The 27,668-nt window shown below is 38.7% G+C and overlaps 1 protein-coding gene across 3 annotated transcripts; it reads right to left on the reverse strand.

The window, feature by feature from the left end:
• Positions 1 to 104: 104 nt before the first annotated feature.
• On the reverse strand, positions 105 to 27,455 carry LOC126373982 (von Willebrand factor-like). 3 transcript variants are annotated; one of them, XM_050020409.1, is made up of 6 exons: positions 27,367 to 27,455; positions 16,216 to 16,407; positions 15,277 to 15,504; positions 14,461 to 14,652; positions 5,894 to 6,103; positions 106 to 856 (listed from the first exon to the last, which is right to left on the reverse strand). In XM_050020409.1, the coding sequence occupies exons 1-6, from the start codon at positions 27,431 to 27,433 to the stop codon at positions 201 to 203; spliced, it is 1,545 nt and encodes a 514-aa protein (XP_049876366.1). In that variant the 5' UTR covers positions 27,434 to 27,455; the 3' UTR covers positions 106 to 200. The 3 variants fall into 3 exon arrangements, with proteins under 3 accessions (XP_049876367.1, XP_049876366.1, XP_049876368.1); XM_050020411.1 differs by lacking the exon at positions 106 to 856 and adding an exon at positions 4,999 to 5,118; XM_050020410.1 differs by lacking the exon at positions 5,894 to 6,103 and having other exon boundaries at positions 105 to 856.
• Between the last annotated feature and the right edge of the window lie 213 nt (positions 27,456 to 27,668).

Raw genomic sequence — 27,668 nt, forward strand, 5'->3', positions numbered from 1 at the left:
TTAATAAGGGGTAATTAGGGGTAGTAATCCACTGTTTTTTTTTAAAAAAAAACATTACTTTTATTTAAACAAAATTATATTATAGATTATAATATTGCATTAAGTATAGAAAACTATTCTTCACAAAATAAACATTAACATAGTAAATAATCTCTATCACAAGATATACCAACAATAACTTTTTGGCTATTATTCAGTAACTAATTTGGCTGAGGCCAATTATGGCCGAGAGGCATTTGAACAAGTGTGAAATTAAGAGGCGAAGGCATCATATCCTTCATAAGCCTTACAATATCATTCACATAATTATAACTCTTTTCATTTACATCTTTATACTTCGTTTCTTGGGTAAAGAATGGACTCGCCTCACTAGCTTTTAAGGAGAAATTCTCATCGCCATAACCTTTAGAAATGGCTAGATCTTTGAAAGACCTGGGAATGTAATATACCTCTCTGTAAGGATTAGGCGTGTCAATCAATTCTTTATATAGCTTTACAACTCGGGAAACAACATCGTTATAACTTCTAGTTTGAGGTTCAGTATCTACGGCATCAAATACAGATTGGGAGACAATAGGAACTTCGACTACGCTACTTTTCCGTTCAATTATTATAGCAGGGGCTTCGGTTATTTCCGAAGCGTTATTAGCGGTATTAGTATCAATCGTGGTGGTATTGGCGGGGTCTTGGCAGTTGTTAGGTGCTACGCATTTTCCGTTGACGTCTCTGAGTAGACCGAGCCGGCAATGGCACCCCAGCACGCACCGTCGTGGGCGCGAGCGGCACTTCAGGGTGTCGCAGCGAGCCTCACACCCGTAGCGGCAGACAAACTCTTCATCCGGATCCTGGCATTTGTCTGGAAAAACAAAAATAACCTAAGAACAAGATTTTTGCATTATTTTGGAAAGTGACTTTGGCGAGAGTGGTTAAAGCGAAATTGGTGATCGGTAAATCGGATTGTGGCAAGTGGTTTTCCGTGTTCTTTCTTGATATGATTGTGAAGGTTCGTTAGTTTCGGTGATCGAACAAAATGTGCAACTTAACGCGTTCTGTTTTTACTTTACTTACTTCCAGACTATTCTTCCATCATGTGGGTTGTGAGGTGAAGTACCAACCTCATCAACCCTGGTGTCAGGGTTGCTATTGAGCCGCCAAAGGCCCTGACATGGCTCATGTAATGACTACTTACTTACATCAGTAAGTAATAACCGGGACCAACGGCTTAACGTGCCTTCCGAAGCACTGATCATCTTACTTTCGGACAATCAGGTGATCAGCCTGTAATGTCCTAACCAATCTAGGGACCACAAAGTAATTTTTGTGATATGTCCTTACTGGGAACTGAACTCAGGACCTCCGGATCGCGAGCCCAACGCTCAACCACTGGGCCACGGAGGTCGTTACTTCCAGAATATTATAAAATATCTATCTAATGTAGAGCCAGTGCAAAAACATGAGTACAGACGACTCACCCATCACGTTGGTCTAACAGAAAGCTCACGTGAAACTCATGTTGCGATGGGTACTTCTGATGAGCCCAATTGTAGGCTGATGTTAGGTTATTAAGAGTAGCAAATTCGTAGCCGAACGGACGTCCCTCTATGGGATTAACTGTCTGAGTCTATACTAATATTAGGCAGCCAAAGTACTAAATTGTATACTTAATAATATTTTATGTTTTTTTTTTTTAAAAAAAGAACCTCTATGGTCCTGTGCCGAGGTTTTTCTTGCAGCTTCTCTTCCTCGGCTATACAGGTTGTGAGAAGCTGTAGTAGTTTTAAGCGGATGAGACGTTCGTTATGTAAAAAATTACGATTCAAAGTGTAAAAAGTGTGTTTGAATCTATGTTGGTCTTCCACGCATTCTTGCGAGGTTGTGGGTGGATGACCAACCTGAGCAACCCTGGCATCCTCTACATTTACTACCTATATTTATACTATAATTGATTAATGTTTAAATAATCAATCTAAAATGTTCACGGTGACACAATGGCCTATAATTCTCGTGATTTGTCTGACGATGTGGGTCATTATCTAATATCACATAAACCACTGTCGCATGCGCATAGTTGCGTCCATCATGCCCCGATAAAGTGGTTATGAGGGATAGATAATTATGGGAGGCTGCAAGGCGTGGTGGACTAAATACTTAGAAAGCTATTGAATTAAGTATTCGTTAGAAAAAATTAACCTCGTCTGCGATGTGATTCTAACTTTAAAAATTACATAGTTTCATACCAACTTTCAACCCCATTTTTAGCCCCTTAGGGGTTGGATTTCTCAAAATTCCGTCTTAATGAACACCTACGACCTAAAACGAATCCCCGTGCATAGTTTGAGACTTCTGTAAAGGTGATTCAAGTCTGCTAAGTCCTTACCAAACAAAGGACAGTCTCACAAAGTGATTTCGACAATGTCCCCATCGGGAATCCAACCCGGACTTCCAGATCGTGAGCCTAACGCTCCAACCACTTTTTTTTGACGTGACTTATTGTAGATTTGCCGCAGATGGCATTAACTACTTGGCCGGACAAATGGGGAGCGCTGAAGGCTCTCACCCGGTGGCTCCAACCACTAGACCACGGAGTCTATATATATTTATATATAAGTACGCCAATATAAATAACATAGGCCCACTACTATTTTCCCAATTGGGCTAAACACACTTCAGGTGTCGTAGATTTACATAACATGGGTGATACATACATAAAATCAAAAGAAAATTTGATAGACAAATAAGTAGAATTAAATTGTGTTACTTTAATAAATCGAATAAAAAAATTTTTAAAATAGTTAATAGTTAGATTTTTGGTAAAAATCGTTTATAAATTTACCTAATTTATATTAAGTTATATACCTGTCATTTTCTTATCCGCCGAAAAGGAAAGGGACGTATAATTGACATGACAACTGTTAACTTTAAAATGAATGTCTAACCCGGGCGAATAAAATAGGACTCCCGCTGAACTTCCACTTTTTTGACTTGTGCTGTCAACGTATTCTGTCGGGTTATTGGCGAATATAACAATTAAAAAAAATCGTTTATTTCGGACAAAGGCCATAGAATGTTAGTATACAAACGACTGACGATTTTAGGAGAGCTTTTTAAATATCTGCCTAAAATTTTATGCCTGTCGATTATCCGTCCCTTTCCATTTCAGTCGATAAGAAAATGACAAGTGTAACTTAAAATAAAATTAGATGGTGTGTATTGGAATCAGTACCATTGTTTTATTAGTAGTCAATCGCACAGGCAGTCGTTTTAGTTATGTGCATAAAATGTGAAAAATAAAAATATTTTTTGGTAAAATGAATGCGAACTTACGCTTCTATTTACCTCTTTATTTTTGTCTTATTTTTTTCCAGACCTACATTAATACTACACAGGGGAAAATTAACAAACATAACATAATCATCTACCAAAATTAGTCCAGTGGCAAAAATTATGCGCTGAAAACTAATAAGGCCATTTGGCAACGTCCACACGTAATCAAATAAGGAAAATAACGTAAGTTAATTAATTATACTTAACTATATAAGAGTGAAGTAACTACTGGGCCAGCTCAGAGGTGTAACTAGGTGGTAGAGAAAATATTCGATCCCACAAGCCGTGGTAGCCCAGTTGGTAGAACGGTTGACTCTCACTTTTTGGTCGCAGGTTCGAATCCAGCACAGGCCAAAACCAATGAAAACAAATTCATGTCTGCACTACATATAAATGATTATCACGTGCTCAGCGGTGAAGGAAAATATCGTGAGGAAACCCACATTCCCGAGAAATGCATTCGGAGGTATGTCACCTAACCTATATTGGGCTGGATTTCCCATCGCGGGTTGGAGGTAGCCTGGAAATATTTATATTTTTTGGGGAACGTACCTTGAAAAGTCATCTTAGAAACACACGCACGCACACAAGATCTCTTAGCTATAAGTTAACTGTAAGTATTTTAAAACATAATAACTTTAAGCGAACTCCACTCCCACAGACAAACCGAGGAATTGGTTTTGTGGGGTTTTTATTGTACAACTAAAATTATAACTTAAATAAAATAGACACTAACTTACATTAATTAATTATAACATAAATCTTTACACTAAATGTATCTCTTGCTTATAAATCTAAATTAAGGGGCTCAATTATCTGTAAAACTGTAGTTACCTAGCCTTAAGGGAAGTTGCGGGTCATTGCTAAAATAAATATCTGATTACTTACCGGGAAGACCTGTCCAATAATTGTAACCGATTTACAGCAATAAATTCATTTTATCTAAATATTATTTTATATTTAACTACGTCTCTGGTCGGGCCCCTTGTCAACCAGAGGGGAATTAAGCACATTCGTCTTTATTGCAGTCGTGCCTGTTACAGTTAATCGCCTCATTTGCTTATAATTATGACTTTCGTTTTGATAAATTGATGAGAATTATAATATTAAGTACCAAATTATACTTATATTTAGGTATAAAAGACCTGTCGGGTGTGAGTGGGTGTGAGTAAATGTATATAAGAACTTATTTCTCGCATTAATGTTTTTTTTTCAGGCGACTTTTTTATTATAGATATTAGCGAGCGAAATCAAAGATGACCAACTCAGTATTAACGTATAATAAAGAGTAACACACACAAAATTACGTAATTATAATAATGTAAAAAGCCTTAGGTACTTTACACCCCCGTTGCTATGCGCTATATAATCAACAATACCTTGGCAACGGGGTTTGCCAGATATGACGCCAACAATAGATAGAAAACGAGTAGACGATCGCCTGATGGTAAGCAATTACCATCAACCATAGACACCTGCAATACTGAGGGGTCACAAGTGCGTCAGCCTTTCAAGTGACTTGTAGTTCTACCTACCTCACTAGTGTTTACGAGCGTGAATTTTATGTATGTTTGTGTGCGGCAATGTAGCAAAATATGAGCTTTGCGGCTTAAATGACTAAACCACTTCTTTCCAAATAAGTTTAAAATGAGATAAAAAATCAGCAAAGATTTGGGGGCGTTATTTTTTATTTTCTAAAAAGTACTTTTTTTACAATAATTTAAATAATCATACTCCATAGTCCGGGGTAGATGTTATTTTTCAGCGCTTCCTTTTTCTTGTATGGACCTTTCCCTGAAATATAATTCGGTAAATTTTAACAGGACGTTGTCGGGTGAATACCTCGTAAGCATCATCACACCTCATCATTATTAGCGTTTTTTTTTTAATCACGTTTGAATGTTTCACTCAGAAATTCATCGTGCCACGGCATTTCATACAAACTCTTACTCGCTGGCCGTAGAATAAAGAATAAAACTATGTATAGAATGTCAACTCTTCGCCCCGCACCAATTCGTATCAAGCGCTCACCTCACCCCCTCTGGATCATATTTTAGTCACACCCTGTACATTCATACAAACAACCTCGTTTTACACAGACACCACACATTGGCGGTATCGTACACGCGCATCTGTGTGTGTGAAGTCTGAAGCCATAGGATTGAAGACTAAAACATATCCGAGCGGGGGTGAGGTAAACCTAGCTCAGAGGCTGGTGGGGAGCGGATAGTTGCCGTTCTATATGCGGTATTATTCCTTATTCTATGCTTTACACTTAATGGCCGTAAGCTGCTAAGGAGTAAGAGAGAGAGAGAGAGAGCGTGGACTACGCCACTTTAAGCGTTAGGCGGCTTACTGGAAATGAGCCTACAAATAACGATGGCAGTACATTCATCATACGGTCGATTTTTGTTCCAATCCTAAGTCATGATTGACGAATGATTGAAAGATGTAATGTCGCTCTAAGAAAGGATTTTTTGTATGCAATGTCCGAGGTGTCCAGCTTAGAATACTGCTGAATCTTTGTGCATTGAATGTAGAGTATAAGTATGTTATGATCAATACATACGAGGTCTACAGTCTTTCTGCTGGACACAGTGGCCGCTGTGGTGGCGCAGGAGTGGCGGGCGGCAGAGGCAGCCCCTAGTACACACCCCTCTAGGGCACTGTGGGCGCGGCTCCCAGCAGCTAGGCTCGCACCACCCACACGACAGGTAGATCTCGTCAGACGAGCAGTCTTCTATCGACGGCTCTTGCGCCCCTCCCAGAGATACTTCAGCTAAACAGTCAGAAATACGATAGGTAAAACCATGTCACACTAAAGTTATTTTTTTATTACTTATTTAAAATCCCAGTGGGGACATATCACAAATATCACTTTGTGATCCCTGGTTTGATTAGGACATTACAGGCTGATCACCTGATTGTCCAAAAAGTAAGATGATCTGTGCTTCGGAAGCCACGTTAAGCCGTTGGTCCTACTGACTTACTGATGTAAGTAAGTAGTCGTTACATGAGCCCTGTCAGTGGCCTTTGGCGGCTCAATAGTAACCCTGACACCAGGGTTGATTAGGTTGGTACTCCACCTCACAACCCACACGATAAATAGAAGAAAACTAAAGTTATTTATTTAAGTGTGAGAATTTGTAAATTGAAACAACCTAATAAGTTAATGCGACAAAGTACTCAAAGTGCTTCATCACATCCAACTCAGGACTTTTTTAGAGTTTGTTAATTTTGTCGCACCGTTCATAAGAGCGTCAATTTATTTGAAGAGAAGAGTTTACAAGATCTCGACGCAAAGCGCCAAATACGGAAGACTCGACCAAAACCCTCCTATAACTACACACTCAATTCGTCAGGCCAGCTTTATTGTGTGCCGTGTGACCGGATCTTCAAGTCCAAATTCAGTTTCGACAGCAACATCAGAGCCCACCACAACAACGACCCGGGATAGATATTTAGTAGTCGCCGTCGCCGGATACGGTTTGGACGACATGATGATGGTGATGATGAATTTTATCACACAGTTGCCTCGACCATTATAGACGGCGATACAGTTCGCCACCTATCACGTTAGTCTAACAGAAAGCTCGGTGAGGCGTGTATACTTTGTACACATCTTGTGATGAATGTACCTCTAACACACTGCGGATATATTTGTGAGTTTAAATGTATGTTTTTGTTAATTTTGGCAATGTGCAACGTAAGATTTAAGTGTTAAAGAATGGCACCGTACATTTTTGTCGCCAAGAAGGAAGGTAAGTAGCTGAGTGGATAGGGTCTGCTAGAAAAGATGGTGTAGACCGGGTCCCGCCTCGTATCATAGAGAGTATCGACAAAGACTGGTAGGTCATTGCTATCGGCATACTAGAGTCGATTATATATACCCAACTAGCTTTTGCCCGCGACTTCGTCCGCGTGGCGTGTTATATAAGAGAGAGATCTTTGTGTGTGTGGGAGTGCATACTTATGCAGTTTAGATTTTTTCATAATTTTTTTTTCCCAATAACTCCCATTTTTCAAAATACAGCCAAAAATAAACTTTATATTTACTAAGGTATGCATGCATGCTAGATTGAATCAATTGATTGAATTGATTTTTTTTTTAATTGATTGTTCATTGAGTTTTAATTTTAATACACACTTCCTCTCTTCCCTTCAACGTTGCTGTGCCCTACAGGGTCCATGTTTTAGTTCCTATGCCTATGTAACACCCCATTGTACTACATGGAATGCAATAAATAATTTAATTGAATTGAATTGAAAACATCTATCTTACGCGGTTTCGATTTTTTCATACAAATGTTTTTTTCCCGCTTACTCCCGTTTCCGTGGGAATTTTGCAATATCCTGTTGCAACTAAGCTTTAAGTTAACTAAGGTACCTGCATGCCAAATTTCAAGCGTCTAACTTAAGCGGTTTAGATTTTTCATACAAAAGGATTGTCCCGCAAATTTCCGTTCCCGTGGGAATTCCGGGAATTCCTTTCTTAGTGCACCTCTACGGTACCTAAGCTATGTCCCTTCCAAATTTCAAATGCCTACGTTTAGCCGTTCAGGCTATGCGTTGATATGTCAGTCACTGAGTCAGTCAGTTTCTCCTTTTATTTAGATTTGATTTTTTCATACAAATGTTTTTCCCGCTAACTACCGTTCCCGTGGGAATTTTGTAATATCCTGTTGCAACTAAGCTTTAAGTTTACTAAAGTACCTGCATGCCAAATTTCAAACGTCTAACTTGAGTGGTTTAGATTTTTCATACAAAAGGATTTTCCCGCTAATTCCCGTTCCCGTGGGAATTTCGGGAATTCCTTTCTTAGTGCACCTCTATGGTACCTATGGTACCTGCATGCCAAATTTCAAACGTCTAACTTGAGTGGTTTAGATTTTTCATACAAAAGGATTTTCCCGCTAATTCCCGTTTCCGTGGGAATTTCGGGAATTCCTTTCTTAGTACACCTCTACGGCATCTAAGGTACCTGCATGACAAATTTCAAACGTCTAACTTGAGTGGTTTAGATTTTTCATACAAAAGGATTTTCCCGCTAATTCCCGTTCTCGTGAGAATTTCGGGAATTCCTTTCTTAGTGCACCTCTACGGTACCTATGGTACCTGCATGCCCAAATTTCAAACGTCTAACTTGAGTGGTTTAGATTTTTCATACAAAAGGATTTTCCCGCTAATTCCCGTTCCCGTGGGAATTTCGGGAATTCCTTTCTTAGTGTACCTCTACGGTATTTAAGGTACCTGCATGACAAATTTCAAACGTCTAACTTGAATGGTTTAGATTTTTCATACAAAAGGATTTTCCCGCTAATTCCCGTTCCCGTGGAAATTTCAGGAATTCCTTTCTTAGTGCACCTCTACGGTACCTATGGTACCTGCATGCCAAATTTCAAACGTCTAACTTGAGTGGTTTAGATTTTTCATACAAAAGGATTTTCCCGCTAATTGCCGTTCCCGTAGGAATTTCGGGAATTCCTTTCTTAGTACACCTCTACGGTATCTAAGGTACCTGCATGACAAATTTCAAACGTCTAACTTGAGTGGTTTAGATTTTTCATACAAAAGGATTTTCCCGCTAATTCCCGTTCTCGTGGGAATTTCGGGAATTCCTTTCTTAGTGCACCTCTACGGTATCTAAGGTATCTGCATGCCAAATTTGAAACGTCTAACTTGAGTGGTTTAGATTTTTCATACAAAAGGATTTTCCCGCTAATTCCCGTTCCTGTGGGAATTTCGGGAATTCCTTTCTTAGTGTACCTGTACGGTATCTAAGGTACCTGCATGCCAAATTTCAAACGTCTAACTTGAGTGGTTTAGATTTTTCATACAAAAGGATTTTCCCGCTAATTCCCGTTCCCGTAGGAATTTCGGGAATTCTTTTCTTAGTGCACCTCTACGGTATCTAAGGTACCTGCATGCCAAATTTCAAACGTCTAACTTGAGCGGTTTAGATTTTTCATACAAAAGGATTTCCCTTCACTACTCTGCTCCTATTGATTGTAGCGTGATGAAAAGTATACTATAACCTGTCCAGGAGTGTGAAGAATAATTGTACCAAGTTTCATTAAAATCCGTCCAGTAGTTTTTGTTTCTATAAGGAACATACAGACAGACAGACAGACAGACAGACAAAAATTTTACTGATTGCATTTTTGGCATCAGTATCGACCACTTATCACCCCCTGATAGTTATTTTGAAAAAATATTTAATGTACAGAATTGACCTCTCTACAGATTTATTATAAGTATAGATGAAGTACTCTTAACCAACAACATATTTATATTTATATTTGAATAAAGATTAATATTATTATGTTGATACAACTTAAACAAATTATTTCGACCAAATTTGGTACCATAAAAACGGTCATTGTGACTAAACCTTAAAAGATAGACATATGCCGTCGCGGACTTTTTTTTAGATCATGTATAGAGGAATAATTCTTTCATACATATTTTTTGTGTATCTTGAACCGTTTTCGCAGCGCACGCAAAGAAAGCCTTCAAAAATGAATAATTTTCCCCGTTTTTTACACATTTACCGCTCTGTCTTTGCTCCTATTGGTCATAGCGTAATGTTATTTAGCCTATAGCCTTCCTCGATAAATGGACTATCCAACAAAAAAAGAATTATTCAAATCGCACCAGTAGTTTCGGAGATTAGCGCGTTCAAACAAACAAACAAACAAACAAACTCTTCAGCTTTATAATATTAGTATAGATAAACGACGCCCTGTGCCGAGGTTCGCGGCCAACTGGGCACCCTCAGGCCTGTCATCTCAATTTTTTGCACCAGCTAAGCGCTATCCGCGCTCCCCATTTGTCCAGCTACCTAAGTAAATGCCATCTGTGCCAAATCTACAATAAGTCACGGCAAAAAAAGAAAATGAAGTCACATCATCACAGTACTAAATAAATAAATAAATAAAAAAATAAATAAATAATAAATAAAATAAATAAATAAGTACTGTCGATCAGAACGATTATCGCAAAGTCAACAAAGGTCATTTAAACGACTCTGCTCCTGCGCTGAGGGCTTTCACCTGGTAATAATCGTCTTCCAGCTATTATAATAAAATATTAAATATAATAAAAAGGGAGAAGCCGCATACAATGATAATTTATTTGCTGAGAAAATGGTTAATTTAGAATTGTTACAAAACTAAACATTTTTATAGTAAGTACTTACCTACAGCTTTTCCTGTCAAAAATGTAACATGCAAAAACATTTATATTATTTACATTATTAATAATTATTATGACATTTAAGAGCCAGCACATTAGGCCAAACAACTTTGCCCGTACACGGCGCCATCGACATACCTCTCAGTTGTTGTTGTATAAATTCGCCTTATCTAAGACAGGCAAAGATCTGAGGACCGTACAGTCTTGCCTTTAGTAATTTAACGATGTATTTTTAAGTTTATCTCTTTACCGGCCTGCTGGAAGAGATTTCTACTAGAAATAAGCTGAACCGTTTGTCTGTCTTGTGTTAGTCTAATTGTTTTATCTTGTGCAATAGTGTGTATTTAAGTGTGTTTAATAAATAAATTAAACTTCGAAATTTAGAGTCAACTGACAGCTATCTCAAAATTGACTTTTATAATAACACGCCAGCGAGGATGATGAGCCTCGAGGAGGCCGTGTGTCTCATGACAGTTCTACTCTAAAGGCCGACGGATTATCCACGACACAGAACTTACTACCACGGCCAGCAAGTTGCAAGCCGCGTTAGGGGATGTGCGCCACCGCCGCCAACACCGCGCCCCACGTGCCGAGCGGGCTACAGGAGTACAGGGGGGTTCAAATAGCCACATAGAAGCAATTCACCTAAAAAGCAATATTGCTATTTGACATTTAGGTCATCACGATCATCATCATCAGCCCATTAACGTCCTCACTGCTGGGGCACGGGCCTTCCCTATGGATGGATAGGGAGATCGGGCCGTAAACAATCACGCGGGCCCAGTGCGGATTGATGGTTATTAACGACTGCTAATGCAGCCGGGACCAACGGCTTAACGTGCCTTCCGAAGCACGGAGGAGCTCGAGATGAAAACTTTTTTTTTGTGGTCACCCATCCTAAGACCGGCCTTTGCGAAAGTTGCTTAACTTCAACAATCGCAGATCGAGCGCGTTTACCGCTGCGCCAACGAGCTCCGAGCTACATTTAGGTATTGAGAATTATTTTAATATGCACAAATGTCAAATAGCAATATTGGTTTTTAGATGAATTGCTTCTATGTGGCCTTTTTAACCCCCCAGGTATGTAGGTAGGTATTTAATTTTGTAGGTGAAATTGATAATAATAATATTAATAGCAGACGGGCTCAGTGGGAAAATACAAGCTATGAGCGTAGTGTGTTTAAAAACAGCCACAAACCATACCTACTCGATAGCGAATGCGTAAAAATGATAAGTAGTTCTATAAGCCCTGTAAAATAACCTGTGAGAATTATTATATGTGTTCCTCTAGTTAGGTGTTAAATAACTTGCATAATGTTTGTTTAAAAGAAATCTTGGCCTACGAGTAATATGCCATTAATTCAGAGTTAGTGAAATAAAATAGGAACTTTACAAGAACGAATTGAATAATTCTGATACATTACCGAGTCCTAGGGTGGTATTAAATAAACTAATCTCAGCTGAGACTGCCCTCAAGATCATGCTCAAGTCTCTGTTTTTATATAAGAAATGTCACATTGACTTGGTCTTGAGGGCAGTCTCGAAGCTGAGATTGAGCTGCGTTTATTAATACCACCCTTAGATCTAGTTGTTTTGTGACGTGAGTGAGACATCTCTTTGAAGTAAGAATCAGAAACAGATAGAACTCTCTTTTAAAGTTTACAAAAGAGCATGATATTTTACTCGTAGAAGGAAGAAAACTACAAAGTACTTAGTAAGATAGAGTGAGTGTAAGTAAAGGAAAGGAAAACTAGAAGAAAAACTACAAAGTTGCTTCACATTGCATATATTTTATTATTTATAAATAAATTACGATGTTTCTGGCGGAGCGAACTTAATTATACTTTGACTGTTCTTAAAAGATGACTACTTATGAAATATAAAAGTATAACGTACTGAAAGGATGTAGGATAATATAATATACTCTCAATTACAACCTAAATAATTATTTATGACTGCCAAACTAAATACGAATTTAATTTTGGCCGCCCAAATCAACATCTAAAAAACATTGCTAACCATATGCCCCGCACGCCATGCGTCACACGCCTTGCAATTTGTATACCTTCATGTTCATGGCGAAGCATATGCTACGCACGTATTTCATATTATGTGCGTGCGGCGCATGGCGTGCTGCACACATGCGTCGTAATGTTTGTATCCGCTTAAAAACAACTTACTTAATACAATAGATAAATATCACAATTTATTATCTGTTTTCGTGTTCCAAGAGTGAATTCGTAAAAATAGCAATGAGTGTGATCTGTTATACTTAATTAAGGAAATCGTATATTGTACTAGTAAAAAATAATTAATGGTTAATTTTAAATATATATAAATAAGTCCCCAACTCTGTCGCATTAGGTTAGCCTGTAAAGATAGTTGTTGTGAGTAAAATAAATACATAAATAAATAAATTATTCAAGCCATTTCTATAATTGCTGAATATTCTTTAAGTGTACGAAACATTCAATGGCATTGTAGCCATTTTTTCCCATTATTCATAATCTAAGCCAAAGGTATGAAGATGACAGGAAAGGTGACTGAAAAGGTGGTGTAGATTGACACAGCTATATAAAACTACAAAAAATATTAAAGTGTGACCAGCACCCTATGTACTTCTATGACTACCAGTAAGTACTTATACGGGGTGTAAGTGATATCGTAACGAATAAGGGGGATGATTTAGCTCATTATTCTGGGTTAATATCAAAATAAATTTTTCATCGCAAAAGTATAGAATTGAAAATAATAAACAAAAAACCCAAAAAAAGTCATGAATTTTGCGACAGAAATTTCCACTTGATGTTAACTCAGAATTATGGTCTGAATCATCACTCTCAGTATTCGTTACGATGTCATTAACACCCTGTATATGCAGTACATAGAAAAAGATTTAATTAAATGTCACATCACTAATTTAAGAGCCACGCTCTTGTCGGTGTAGCACCATGCTACTTTTTTACTACTTTTTTTAGGGAAAAATAGGGCAGTAGTGATGAAGAAGATTATACATTGTTTTAGGTTTAATTGTCGGCGCTACATTAGCTCCGGTGTAGTTTTATTGTATTTTGCTTGATGGTGGATGGAATCACTTCAATGAACGCTTCGTTACTTGAGGGGGATTGTTTATTGTCTTGATATTGATACTTATATGGTAAGTAATTACATTTTGTGCGCGTACGCGATAGTTGGTCGTGACGTGACGCGGAGATAGATAGAGAGTGAATTGGAGAGCACAGATAATATAGACTGGGAACGGAAGAACGTCATTGGGGTTGCCGTTTTCCAATATTGTTATGAGGTTATGGTGCGTTCACGTTGCCGTGAATAATAATTAAAACACATAAATCAATGATATGATTTAGCGGACGTTTAAATCAGGGATATGGAATAAATAAATTAATTAATAAATGGATTCAAGGAGACTCATATACCTGATTTAAACGTGGTAAGAACCCGATATTGGCCCCGATTCCTGCTGACACCGCCTAATTTTATTTTAAGTTATATCCGTAATTTTCATATCTGTCGAAAAGGATGATTCACAGCTCTTAATTTTAGGAAGCATGAGTAAATGAATGAATAACCCGGGCGAATCAAAAGGTACGTCGCTGGTATGCAATCCGTTTGACGTGCTGTCTACTTAACTGTGTCGGGTTATTGACGGATGTAAAATGTTTAGACGGTTGGTTTAGATTTGTACTTAAAATTGACGTGTGTTCCATAAATTTTATGCTTGTCGATTACCCGTCCCTTTCCTTTTCGGCGGATAAGAAAATTACAGATATAACTCAAAATAAAATTAGATGGTATTTACAGGAATTATCACCATTATGTGTTTTAATTAAGAAGAAGATTATTTCTAGACCGTTTACTAATCAACCTTTGGAAAATGTAAGGGTGCCTATACGAACAACCTGTTTAGTTTATAATACAGACCTCTTGGACACTCTTCTAATTTGACGCACTTTCCGCTGGGAGCCTTAAGGTATCCATCTTCACAGAAGCAGCCAGCGCTGCAGGGTTGGCTGCACTCCGGGATGGGTGAGCTGCATGTCTTCTCACATGATCGACAGCTGCTGTAGACCTGATGAGGCCCGCAGGTCAACTGGTATTGAGGCGTTTTGTTGGCTGTGAAAAGAAATAATCATTATTAGTGCTTTTACCTGGTTACACAGTTAATGAATATATAAATGATAAACTAAAATGAATAAATTTTAATAATATTTTATAAATTAAATCATAATAAACATATAAAACAATATTTAAAATATAAGTGCAATAATATTGTTAAAATATAGTAAGTATAATAAATACAAGTTGTATCGCTGACTAATAATTAAGTATGTTCTCCTCTCTACCAGTTGCAGTGCCCTTACCGGGTCCATGTTGATATTGATACTATAATACTTACTTCTGTATTTTTATAAAACCACAATTTGTACGAACACATGGTCGCAATAAAACATTTCTATTCTATTCTATTCTACATTTCGGGCAATTTTATGGGTTATATTTGGGCAGAAGGCAAGAGGGAAACCACTGCTCTATTTTCCCTAAAATGTAGCATGGAGGAGAATGCTACACCGACAAGAGCGAGGCTTTTAAATTAGTGATGATGATGAATTTAAACACACACCACAGGCCTAAACCAATGATTGCCGAATTTGCCTTCAGCGGTCCCCATTTGTCAAGTAGTTAATGCCATCTGCGGCAAATCGTGCACGTCAAAAAAAAATGTATTGTATAACTTACAACTGTCATTCCTCTTGACATGCGAGCAGTTCTCGATCTTGACACAGCGGCCATCTTTGTCCCTCACTAGATCATCGCGACAGAAGCAGCCGCGTGCGCACTGGGCGGGACAGATGGGGTTCGGGTTATCGCACGTGCGGTTACAGGGTTCGCAGGACCGGTACTCCTCGTCAGCTGGGCACTCGCTCCCGGATACGCGGGGTTCCGTTGATAGCAGAGATGATGGAGCTGTAGAAAAAAGGCGATGTGTGTAAAAATAACAGGTTTAAATTCATCATCATCATCTGCTTGCATTATCCCGTTTTCCACAGGGTCCGCTTACCTAACCTGAAGATTTGACAGGTCCGGTTTTTTACAGAAGCGACTGACTGTCTGACCTTCCATCCCGCGAACGGAAAACCAGCCCAATACAGGTTATGTCACATACCTCCAAAAATGCATTTCTCAGGAATGTGGGTTTCCTCACGATGTTTTCCTTCACCGCTGAGCACGTGATAATCATTTATGATCCAAATATGAATTCGAAAACAAATTCGGCAATCATTGGTTTAGGCCTGTGGTGTGTGTTTAAATTCATCATCATCATTAATTTAAGAGCCACGCTCTTGTCGGTGTAGCATTCTCCATGCTACTTTTTTATGTGGAGTTGAGAGGCCTGTGCCCTACAGTAGGACGTTTATGGGTTATTTGTGTTTAGGTATGTTTATAAGTTTTCATCTCGAGCTCCTCCGTGCTTCGGAAGGCACGTTAAGCAGTTGGTCCCGGCTGCATTAGCAGTCGTTAATAACGATCAATCCGCACTGGGCCCGCGTGATGGTTTAAGGCCCGATCTCCCTATCCATCCATAGGGAAGGCCCGTGCCCCAGCAGTGGGGACGTTAATGGGCTGATGATGATGATGTTTATAAGGCAAATCTAGGTTAACGGTGAACAATCTTACCAACAGGCGGGCATTCGTGCAGCTGCACGCAGTGTCCGGTATCGTTGCGCACCTCGCCGTCATTACAGAAGCAGCCAGCGCGGCAGACTCCTGCGCAGTCGGGCGCCGGATCCCGGCAGCTCTTCTGACAGCCGCCGCACGATAGGAACCGCTCGTTGGCTCGGCACAGGGACCCATGGCCTTCGTTCGCTCCTGGGGAAAGAAACTTTTGTTTACAGTTCATGTTTATAACTGATATCACGTGGTTTCCAGAATTTGTGCCCGGTTGATGGCAATACGCACGCGCACATAGCTGGCGAGGATAAAGGTGTATATATAATTATATCTTCGCCTGTATAGGCGAGACGTTAGATATCGACGGTAAAAAGCAATCCTGCTGTAACCCACAAAATGCAAAATGTTCACCAGAGCCCAAAAACTATTGAAAAATTTGAAAAAAAATCATATCTCCTAAACTATTACGCCTATAAATGTGATTTTAAGAACCAAAATGTATTTTTTGATTATCTATCAAGTCAAATACCTAAAACTTACTAGAAGTTAATTTAAGCCTATGTTTGTGTGAGTTACAGCAATCGCACTTTTTTTTCTGTTACACAAAGTTGCTGTAAATGAAGCAGGTAAATGTATGGGCCACTCAAAATCAAGTACTTTATTTATACGCAAAATTGCTGTAATTCACTTATAATAACTATTCCTATATAGCAATTTTGATGTAAAGGTCATAAGTCTGTGTTAGCTGGTGCACTTAATTGTCTTAACTAACAGAAGTTGTGAAATGATAATAAAATTAAAATGATGTAAGTATGGAATGACATTTATATGAAGTCATTTTAAAATGTTAAAGAACATAAACCCACTAATAAATAGCTAAATTATGAAATTAAAAATTACCATTTTACATACACCTAAGCAACAATAGTGTACTCCGACCGCTTAAAGCACGGGAAATACTACCTGTAGCGTGCTATACTATTTAACAGGTAAATTGTGAGATCAAAAACATTATACACTACTCTTACCTAGGTATCTATTGAAGAAAATACTTCATTATTTACTTGGCTAGACAAATGGGGGGCGCTGAAGGCTCGTACCCGGTACAAAATATAAGACAACAGGCCTGAGGGTGCCCAGTTAGGCAGATTAGCCGCTATACTTAAAGCTTTGAAGGTACTCGGAAGCCAACCTTTTTCTGCGGCTACCCACTCTGCGACCTGAGGCGTGAAGTAGGAGGTGTATTTTAAAGTACTCTCTTGCGCGGTGACAAACGATACCACCGTTACCGCTCCTAAACCAGCGAGTCTCACCGGGAAGGGAGTGGTAGCTAGTGCTTCGTCCGGTACAGTCCTGCCACGCCTAGGCCGTTAAGGTCGAAGCATTGCTCTCCTAATGGCAGGCGTGACAAAGGAACGAACGCGCACATTTGTTCGCTCGCGCATCCCTATGGCGCCAGCCGCTGCCTCGAACCGCAACTCGCCGCACACCAAATACGACGCCCACGCCATACTTCGCTGGCGGAAGTCTTCGGCCATCTCCTTTTCCACTGCCCCTACCCCAACTCCCTAGAGCAGAACATGTCGGGAATAAGAGGATAACAACACCGCCAGAACGGTAGTCAACGCACCAAAACCTATACCGATCTCCGGTTTCTCCCTCCCCCGGTCCGGTTTCTTCGGTTTTCCCTCTTTGGACATGGAGACGATACCACCGCGCAGCCCTCCAACACCGGACTCGACCATCGCTACAAGCTGACGTGCGCTCACCGGGCCTCCCCCGACGGGTAACCACCCGATGGGCTCGACCTCGCTAGTGGCAGGAATAAGGATTAGACCAACTCCAAATGAACAATTCCGTGACCCACTCGTATAAGTAATAATAAATAATTAAAAAAATGACTCCATATTGGTAGCGAAACATAGTTACAGCAAATATGTCACTCCTTCCCGACTGTCGCGGAGTAACTGAGCGACGCGGTAACCCGCGGTCATATACGCGCGAGCGCGTATTATAATAGCGGTAAATGCGCATGACCAGTAAATATATCAATGTTTTTAAATTGGCGTAAGTTGTCATTGTCTGTAATATCATACTTGTTTAAAATGTAGTAAACAACGCCGATCAACAGATTATTGTCTTATAAATGTAGTAAACACAGTACGTTACTTAAATGTGTTATGCAATTATGCAGTAACCCGCACTGTTCACCATTAAATAGTGCTGTTACTACAAAGATCAAATTATTTGCAAAAGCAAAATTGGTGTAAAAGACATATCACAGAAAAATGCTGTTTTTAATGCTATTTACAGCAAATATTCAGTTGTCTTTTTGGAAAAATAAGCAAAATCCCAACGCTGTACAGAAATTTCTAGAGGTCGTAGAGCCATGGGAATAGGACCATTCGACGCAGAATTTTTTTCTGATTCCGAATCAAAAATTAAAAAAAATTGGCCAGGGTGTGGTTTACAGCAGGATTGCTTTTTACCGTCGAATTATGATTATGTTATGTTCAATAAAACCTCCTTTACAATACAATATTTATTGATTTGACCTCACGAGACAAGGTAAAAGATACGAATACAAACATATGTAAGTATATACAGGGTGTTAGCGACATCGTAACGAAAACTTTAAGAGATGATTCTAACCATGAATTTGAGTTGATGTATGCAAAAGTATGGAACTGAAAATAATTTAAAAGAACAGTAAAAATTTTCATGAATTTTCCGACAGGAAATTCTACTCGATATCAACTCAGAATCATGGTCTGTAGTTCCCCTTAGTATTCGTTACGGTGTCAGTACCACCCATAGATACATACTCGTATGTACTTGTGTGGGGTGAAAGACTGAGGGGGATGATCATCATCAGCCCATTAACGTCCCCACTGCTGGGGCACGGGCCTTCCCTATGGATGGATAGGGAGATCGGGCCTTAAACCATCACGCGGGAACAGTGCGGATTGATAGTTATTAACGACTGCTAATGCAGCCGGGACCAACGGCTTAACTAGCCTTCCGAAGCACGGCGGAGCTCGAGATGAATACTATTTTTTTGTGGTCACCCATCCTATGACCGGCCTTTGCGAAAGTTGCTTAACTTCAACAATCGCAGACCGAGCGCGTTTACCGCTGCGACCTGCCACCGAGCTCCTCAAGGGGGATGATACAGCCCATTATTCTGAGTTAATATAAAGTGGAATATTCCATTTTTCGGAAATTCTTCTTGAGTTTATACTCAGAATCATGAGCTGAAACATCACCCTTGGTATTCGTTACGATGTCACTAACACCCTGTATACAAAGGCACGAAGTAAAGTTATTATGATCCGAACACAATAAATGTTGATTATTAGTTACCTTGTGTTAAAGTTACTGCAATAAAATTATTATCTCACACAAAAGGTTGTATGCATATTTTCTCAATCGGATTTTGACAATAAAAGATAATTTAATTAAGAATATTAAAATATTTTTTTTAAAAAACAAAATTATATTCTTTCTTTGTTTGTCGGCTCACCTTTCTATTTCTTTTTTTTGACGTGAATTATTGTAGATTTGCCGCAGATAGCATTAACTACTTGGCCAGACAAATGGGGAGCGCTGAAGGCTCTCACTCGTTACAACGTTTAAGACAACAGGCCTGAGGATGCCCAGTTGGGCGCGAACCTCGGCTCTGGGCCTCGTCTGAGAGGGAAAATATTGAAAGAATTAATCGACCCTAGTGGGTCGATAGCGATAAGCGCTGATTGAGTCGATATCGAGGTCCTGAAGTATTTGGTATCGCGAGCTGATTGGCTGCCTCTAAGTCGGCTCACCACCTATCACGTCGGTCTAACAGAAAGCTCGGTGTGTTGTTGGTACTTAGTTCATCTTGTGATCGATGTACCTCTGACTACCCCGATTGGGATAAAGTCGTGAGTTTACGATCTGCCCGGCGGCAAGACTGGCTGCATCGTGTCTATAAGTCTAAACGATTTCTACTTTCGTCTACCCCAATAGTAACAAGGGTATGGTTTGTGTCTATTTTAAAATAAAAAAGGAAACTCATAATGAATATGCAAACTCTGAAAATGTTCTCTATAACATTGGCCACTAATTCTAAACATAAAAACATAAGCTCAGGAATATACCTATCCCAATTGGAGTAGTCAGAGGTGCATCCATCGCAAGATGAATTAAGTATTAAGTATTTAACAGAAAGGTCGGTGTGGTGCTCACACCACACAACACCAACCAACCAACCAACCCATCCAACTCTTAGACCAACGTGATAGGTGGTGAGCCGTATCGCCGTATGTAATGCGCGAAATCTTCCAAGTTCTAAGTAAATTCGTAAACATACACACATCATAGCAACACGCCAAGATGTGAAATGAATGAGGGGGTAGGCTGACGTGTATAGCTGCAAGGTATCCAAGACGTGTAACAGGCCACCCAGGTCAGCCTATTACCATTAACCGGGCTCAAATACTGGAAACGTGACATCAATGAAAGAGAATATTGTTCAAGAAAATCAGGTAAATATTGTCAAACAAAAGATATTTGGGTACAAAATACCCACCACATACAACTCTAATATCAAAAATCAAAATCAAAATAGTTTATTTCCTTTAAATAGTACATCATATATAACCCCGTGGAGCTGGGTGGCGCAGCGGTAAACGCGCTCGGTCTGCGATTGTTGAAGTTAAGCAACTTTCGCAAAGGCCGGTCATAGGATGGGTGACCACAAAAAAAGTTTTCTTCTCGAGCTCCTCCGCGCTTCGGAAGGCACGTTAAGCCGTTGGTCCCGGCTGCATTAGCAGTCGTTAATAACCACCAATCCGCACTGGGCCCGCGTGGTGGTTTAAGGCCCGATCCCCCTATCCATCCATAGGGAAGGCCCGTGCCCCAGCAGTGGGAACGTTAATGGGCTGGTGATGATGATATAACCCCGTTATTGGGACTTCCTAGTAAGCCTCATGTAAAGACCTGTGTCAGGAAACCCCGCTCTTCCTAATTGGTATTACAACTTTGATAGTACATATCTATTTATCTATTTATAATAAAATAAAGACATTAAAAAAATCTTCATTAAGGTACCTAAGATGCGCTTGAAGTAAGTACCTACAAAAAAGTTAAATAAAACTACCTCTCATTATAGTGTTTTTTAATTCATTTCTAACCACCAAACTTTGACCTATCACCAGTCGATTAACAAGAAGTCTATCGTTACGGGCAAGTATCATCTATCATGAGCCTTCCAACGACAGTGGCTATTAGTAAACATCAAATTGTCAGTCTGTCTGTCCTCAAACAAGTGATTGACACCGAGGAAACAATGAAAAATGGTTTCAACGACTTTGTACTACGTGAGATACCGAAATTCGTCGAAAGCATAGAATAAGGTATAATACTACGTATAGAACGACCACTCTCCTATCCCCACCAGCGGCTGAGATAGATAGATAGATAGATAGATATCTATCTATATCAAAATCAAAATAGCTCCCTCATAAATAGTACCTTTATTACCTTTATTTGCATGAACACAGTACAATGGTCTAAGCTAAGTTTACTTCACCCCCCTCGGTCTTACATTAGTCTTCAATAGGCCAGTTTCCAACTAGACAAATCATTTACTTTTTACTCAACGTCTAAATAAGAAATTACAATGGAATTTGTATGAAAAAGCAACCTGTGACGTCATAGAAAAACATGACAAAACATCGCACTTATTATTAGATTTTTCTTTATTAAAATTCATAAATAAGTAAATTAAATAGAAAACGTTTTTGTCACCTTTAGACCTGTCTTTATTTAGTAATTAGAATTTAATAATTTGTCTTTGATTTAGGAAACTATTCAATCGTATGGGTGTCAGACGTCAAACAAACAGATGCGCGTGTACGATAACGTCAATGTGTAGTGTCTACCAATGATCTGTCTTACGTACTGCTTTTAATAAGCTATGTTTTAGAATTTTATTTCATGTTTCTATTGTCCAAAAATATAGTTATCTTATTATACTCAAAATACAAGCAAAATACTAATCGGTTCCTCAATTAGTTATTAACGTAGCTTCATTGTTTTTCACAAAATTTTGTGACAGAGTGGTATATTGAAATGCTGTCTCCGATGAAAAGGGCCACTCTGTCACAATATTTTTTGGAATGCGCTTGCAAAGAAAAGTATGTTACCAAGATAAAGAGAACCACTAAATAGTCCTTTACGGACAGATCTTTATATGATGTTTTAAAATATTTATTGCCGTTATAATTTTAAAGATGTTAAGTCCGATTAATTGGGAAAATGTCTTTTTATTGTCGATAAAAAAAAAGAACGACCCCTGTGTAAAACGAGGTTGTTTGTATGAAGTGTCCGGGGTGTGTCGAAAGGATGAACAGAACATCCAAGCGCGGCCGGGGGAGCCGTTGGGTCCCGTAGTACAGTCATGAGCAATATAATGTACTCACTTTAGGACTCTGTCGCACTAACATATTTGACATTTAGTGAGACTTACAGTTCAATTTGTCAAAAAAGTTAATGTGACATGGTACCAAAGTGTATACATAATTTATGCTCGTGAGTCGTGACCGTACCCACTTTAGGACTCTGTCGCACTAACATATTTGACATTTAGTGAGACTTACAGTTCAATTTGTCAAAAAAGTTAATGTGACATGGTACCAAAGTGTATACATATTAATGCTCGTAACCGTACAAAAGTTTTTAGTGTGTCATGTGGTTTCCAGGATTTGTGCCCGGTTAACTTCGTGACTGCAAGGCCTGCAAGTTGTCCTTGATTACTTGTCTGCCCACCCCGTTTGGGATTACGGGCGTGAGTTTATGTACGTGTCGTGGCCAGATCTTAGAATTGATCATGAAATGGTCACTAATAATCTGAAAAGCTGGCAACTCACCCACTAGGTAAGTTTGCAGTAGGCGAGTTACCACCTAAGCCAAACGGGCAATTATATCGTAAAATTAGTAACATTATCCATCGGTAGCGGTAGGTCATTATCCAGCTTACGACATCGTATCAACAGTGGCTGCAAGTTGTCTTTGATTACTTGTGGCTCTGCCCACCCCATTAGGGATTACGGGCGTGAGTTTATGTATGTATGTATGTGTTATCCATCGGTAGTGGCGCTGATGTCGATTATATTTAAAACTTGATTGTTATTATTATCAATGAATCAATGTAATTGTACAATTTTCCAAATCGATAGTATCGATTAGGTAAATAATTTTAACCTTAGAAATTAATCGACTGTTCGCATTTTTATTACACCACATAGCATGGACACCGCCTAAATATATGACCACTAGCTTTTGCCCGCGACTTCGTCCGCGTGGCGTGTATCTATCTTACGCGGTTTAGACTTTTTCATACAAATGTTTTTTCCCGCTAACTCCCGTTCCCGTGGGAATTTTGCAATATCCTGTTGCAACTAAACTTTTAGTTTACTAAGGTACCTGCATGCCAAATTTCAAGCGTCTAACTTAAGCGGTTTAGATTTTTCATACAAAAGGATTTTCCCGCTAATTCCCGTTCCCGTGGGAATTTCGGGAATTCCTTTCTTCGTGCACCTCTACTGTAACTAAGCTACGTCCCTTCCAAATTTCAAGTGCCTACGTTTAGCCGTTTAGGCTGTACGTTGATATGTCAGTCAGTCAGTTTCTCCTTTTATATATTTAGAAGATTTCATGAAATGGTCGAACCCATCGTGAAATGAGCAACTCTAACATCTGGCCACGAAATCTGTATGTTAGACTGTTTACTATAGCTATAAGGATCTACCTAGTACGTACGTATGGAGATGTTTAGCGTGCATTGTATCTTGTCAGTTATTTTGATTAAAGATAAAATTGTTATGGTGAAAGTCGGTGCGGTACGAGACATAACTAACATTACTTGTCTCTCCTCCTAATACGGTACAGATAATAAATTGAGTAATTAAAACACATAATAACGGGTTCTTACCGCGTTTAAATGGGGATATGAGACTCCCGATATTTCGACACTGTTGCAAGTGCCATGATCACGGGATGACTGATGACACTTGCAACAGTGTCGAAATATCGGGAGTCTCATATCCCCATTTAAACGCGGTAAGAACCCGTTATTATGTGTTTTAATTATGATAATAACCGCGTAAACTTAAAACAATTATTTGAGTAGTTTATTTTCGACAGACATTTTATTGAAATGACGCCCATAACTCCTATCTGGGTGGACAGATACGAAAACAATTATCATCTTCCTAGTATTATCCCATTTTTCACAAGGTCCGCTTACCTAACCTGAAGATTTGACAGATCCGGTTTTTTACAGAAGCGACTGCCTGTCTGACCTTCCAACCCGCGAACGGAAACTCAGCCTAATACAGGTTAGATCACATACCTCCAAAAATGCATTTCTCAGGAATGTGAGTTTCCTTCACCGCTGAGCACGTGATAAACATTTATGATCCAAACATGAATTCGAAAACAAATTCGACATACATTTGTTTAGGCCTGTGCTGAATTCGAACCTGCGACCTCAAAGTGAGAGGCAAGCTTTCTACCAACTGGGCTACCACGGCTCCGGAACCGAGATACGAAAGACAGTATTAGAAAAAAATAATTAAGTCAAACAACATACGTAAATCTTTATTGCATAAAAACATAAACTCAAACTAAGCACAACAGGCGGCTAAACAGCAATTTCTGCCAGGCAACCTTATATTGTGAAGATAGTTTCTAGTTTTTCAGTAAGTATATAAATGCTGTAATGTTACTGGCTTTGTTCGGCCAAGTATAAAATATTTAAGTAAGTGCCTTTCGAGGCATCATCATCATCAGCCGTACGACGCCCACTGCTGGGCATAGGCCTCCCCCAAGGATCTCCACGACGATCGGTCCTGCGCTGCCCGCATCCAGCGGCTTCCCGCGACCTTCACCAGATCGTCGGTCCACCTTGTAGCGGGCCTACCCACTGAGCGTCGTCCGACACGTGGTCGCCATTCGAGCACCTTTATCCTTTCGAGGCAAACCTACAATAAGGGTGGTATTAATAAACTAATCTCAGCTGAGACTGCCCTCAAGATCATGCTCAAATCCCTGTTTTTATATAAGAAATGTCATGACATGATCTTGAGAGCAGTCTCAAAGCTGAGATTAGTTTATTAATACCACCCTTAGTCATGTTGAATAAAAGCTTGCCAAACTAAGTATAAGCCTCCCTTAGAATATTTTTTCCACCTAAGTCAAATCTGGTACTGGTTTATAAAGTCAAAACACGAAATGTCAAAAAAGCAAACTGTGTAGGCAAAAATGTCGGACTTATTTCATTAAAATTAGAATAGAATAGAAATTGTTTATTATAAAAGGACGCCACATACAAAAAACAACACAGTAACATCAAATTCATCAATAAGTTAAATAGAAAACGTTTTTCGTCAGTTTTAGATCTCTATTTACTTAGTAATCAGAATTTCATAATTTATCTTTGAACTAGGATACTACACAGTTGAAATTTGCAGTTTTTTTGGAACTCTCGGTGCGCGAATACGACTTCCACTTTCTTTCTCTTTTCTTCCACCGGCTTTTTATTCTAGCTAGCTCTAGAATAGTCTGGAAGCCAGTGAACCAGGGAAGATACGACGTGATCCGTGTTGGCAACATCAAAGTCTTATAATAATATATTTTGCTATGGCAATATTACAGGACTTACGCCACGGACTTTGCCAACGAGGCATGTTTATTTTAAGTATATAATATATTATTTCTCGCTAACTTATATGTAAATAATTTCCTAGTTTTTAATTTTATACAGTCCACTTAACGTCTCGAAGAGTTTTTATTTACCGGAGCAACCATCGCCTCCAACAATCCATTAAAAAGTTCGAACGTAAATAAGTTATAAAAATGAGTTATACTGACATTTTAGGTAGTAAATTCGGATTAATTCATAATTAGGATAACTAACCTCATCAGACCTGGTGTCAGGGTATTGTAGAGCCGCCAAAGTCCCTTGTAATGAGTGAAGTAAAGACTATGTACTTACCTACATCAGTAATAGCAACCGGGACCAACGGCTTAGCGTTTCCGTAAGTAACCGAAAATAACGTAAATTCTGTATTTTCATAAAACAGCAGGGTTACAAAATATTATTATAAAATATTGGGGTCGGTAGCATTTTTCGTCGTAAATTAAAACATTAAATTCATTATTAACGTGCAAAAATAAATATAATCGTCATAAAATTTACGAATTAAGGTACGGATGCTTTATTGGCTGTTTGACTGGAAAATAAACAAAGAAAACTGGTTTATGAAAGGAAATACTTAAACAAAGATAAAGTAAGTAGTTAAGTATATTGACCTATTGCAAGAAAATAAAACTTAAATTTGCTAAGTAAATGTTAAGTAAAGTAGTAATTTGACAGTTAAAGGAAGACGCATATCCTTTCCAATTCCAATTAAGTTATCCAGGTATGTATAAAATTTTAAAACTTTGTGACTAGCGATAGTGAACGGGAAATTAACGATTACTTTAGTAATTATATTGAAAATGATTAATTTTGGATTTTAATTTATACGTATTATCTCGCCGTATTAGTACTTATATACACCTTATTTTTAATTACTGTTCGTTCATTACAAAATAACGTAATTAATGAAATTAAAATTGATATATTTTAAACTACCCTAAGTTAAGAAAATAATGACTTAAATAAACATAATTTAAGAAATGTATAACAGTTTTATTTTTTATAAATTCGATAATATTTCTAATCGGCTTTTATAAACGTAGTAGACAGCAACTTAACGTCAAAAATGTACACAGTTATCTTTGTCTTCACCATAAGGGCACACGGGGCCCGTGCCCAGGGCCCCCATTCTTGGGGAGCCCCGAAGGATCCACAATTTCTCTCACACATATATACTCAAAAACGAAAAAACCTATGCTGTATTTGATTACCTATAAATGGGTTCATAGGTACTTACTTAGTAAAAAATGTAAGCTATTTTTCTTTTTTTACTTTCCAATTAGCTTTCTTTACTTTCAAAAAGGGCCCCAAATTCTTGTGTGCCCCGGGGCCCCAGCCTAGTTTAAGATGGCGCTGATCTTTATAGCACTTATTTACATCATAAAAAACAATATAATAAAAAAAAAAACACTCACCTAAAACCCCATAGGCGACGGTCACACAAACTAGCAAACAAACGGACAGACAACCTATCGGCTCCATGATCACGACTGCAATGCTCGTCAATCCGTTTAGTAGTATCATAATTCTTACTGCACTCATAAACATCAAGTCGCAGTTACCTTACGAAATCGGACTTTACGGGAAAATCCAACTTACTCTGAGTCATTTTATCTTATTAAGAAGACATCTGTAGATAATATAACTTGCGTAAGCGTCCCTGAATTTTATTGTTTTAAGCACTACGTAAATTGTGTTGTTTTCGCAGAATTTTAAA

Source organism: Pectinophora gossypiella, chromosome 16 (genome assembly GCF_024362695.1).
Source record: "Pectinophora gossypiella chromosome 16, ilPecGoss1.1, whole genome shotgun sequence".
Classification (NCBI taxonomy): domain Eukaryota; kingdom Metazoa; phylum Arthropoda; class Insecta; order Lepidoptera; family Gelechiidae; genus Pectinophora; species Pectinophora gossypiella.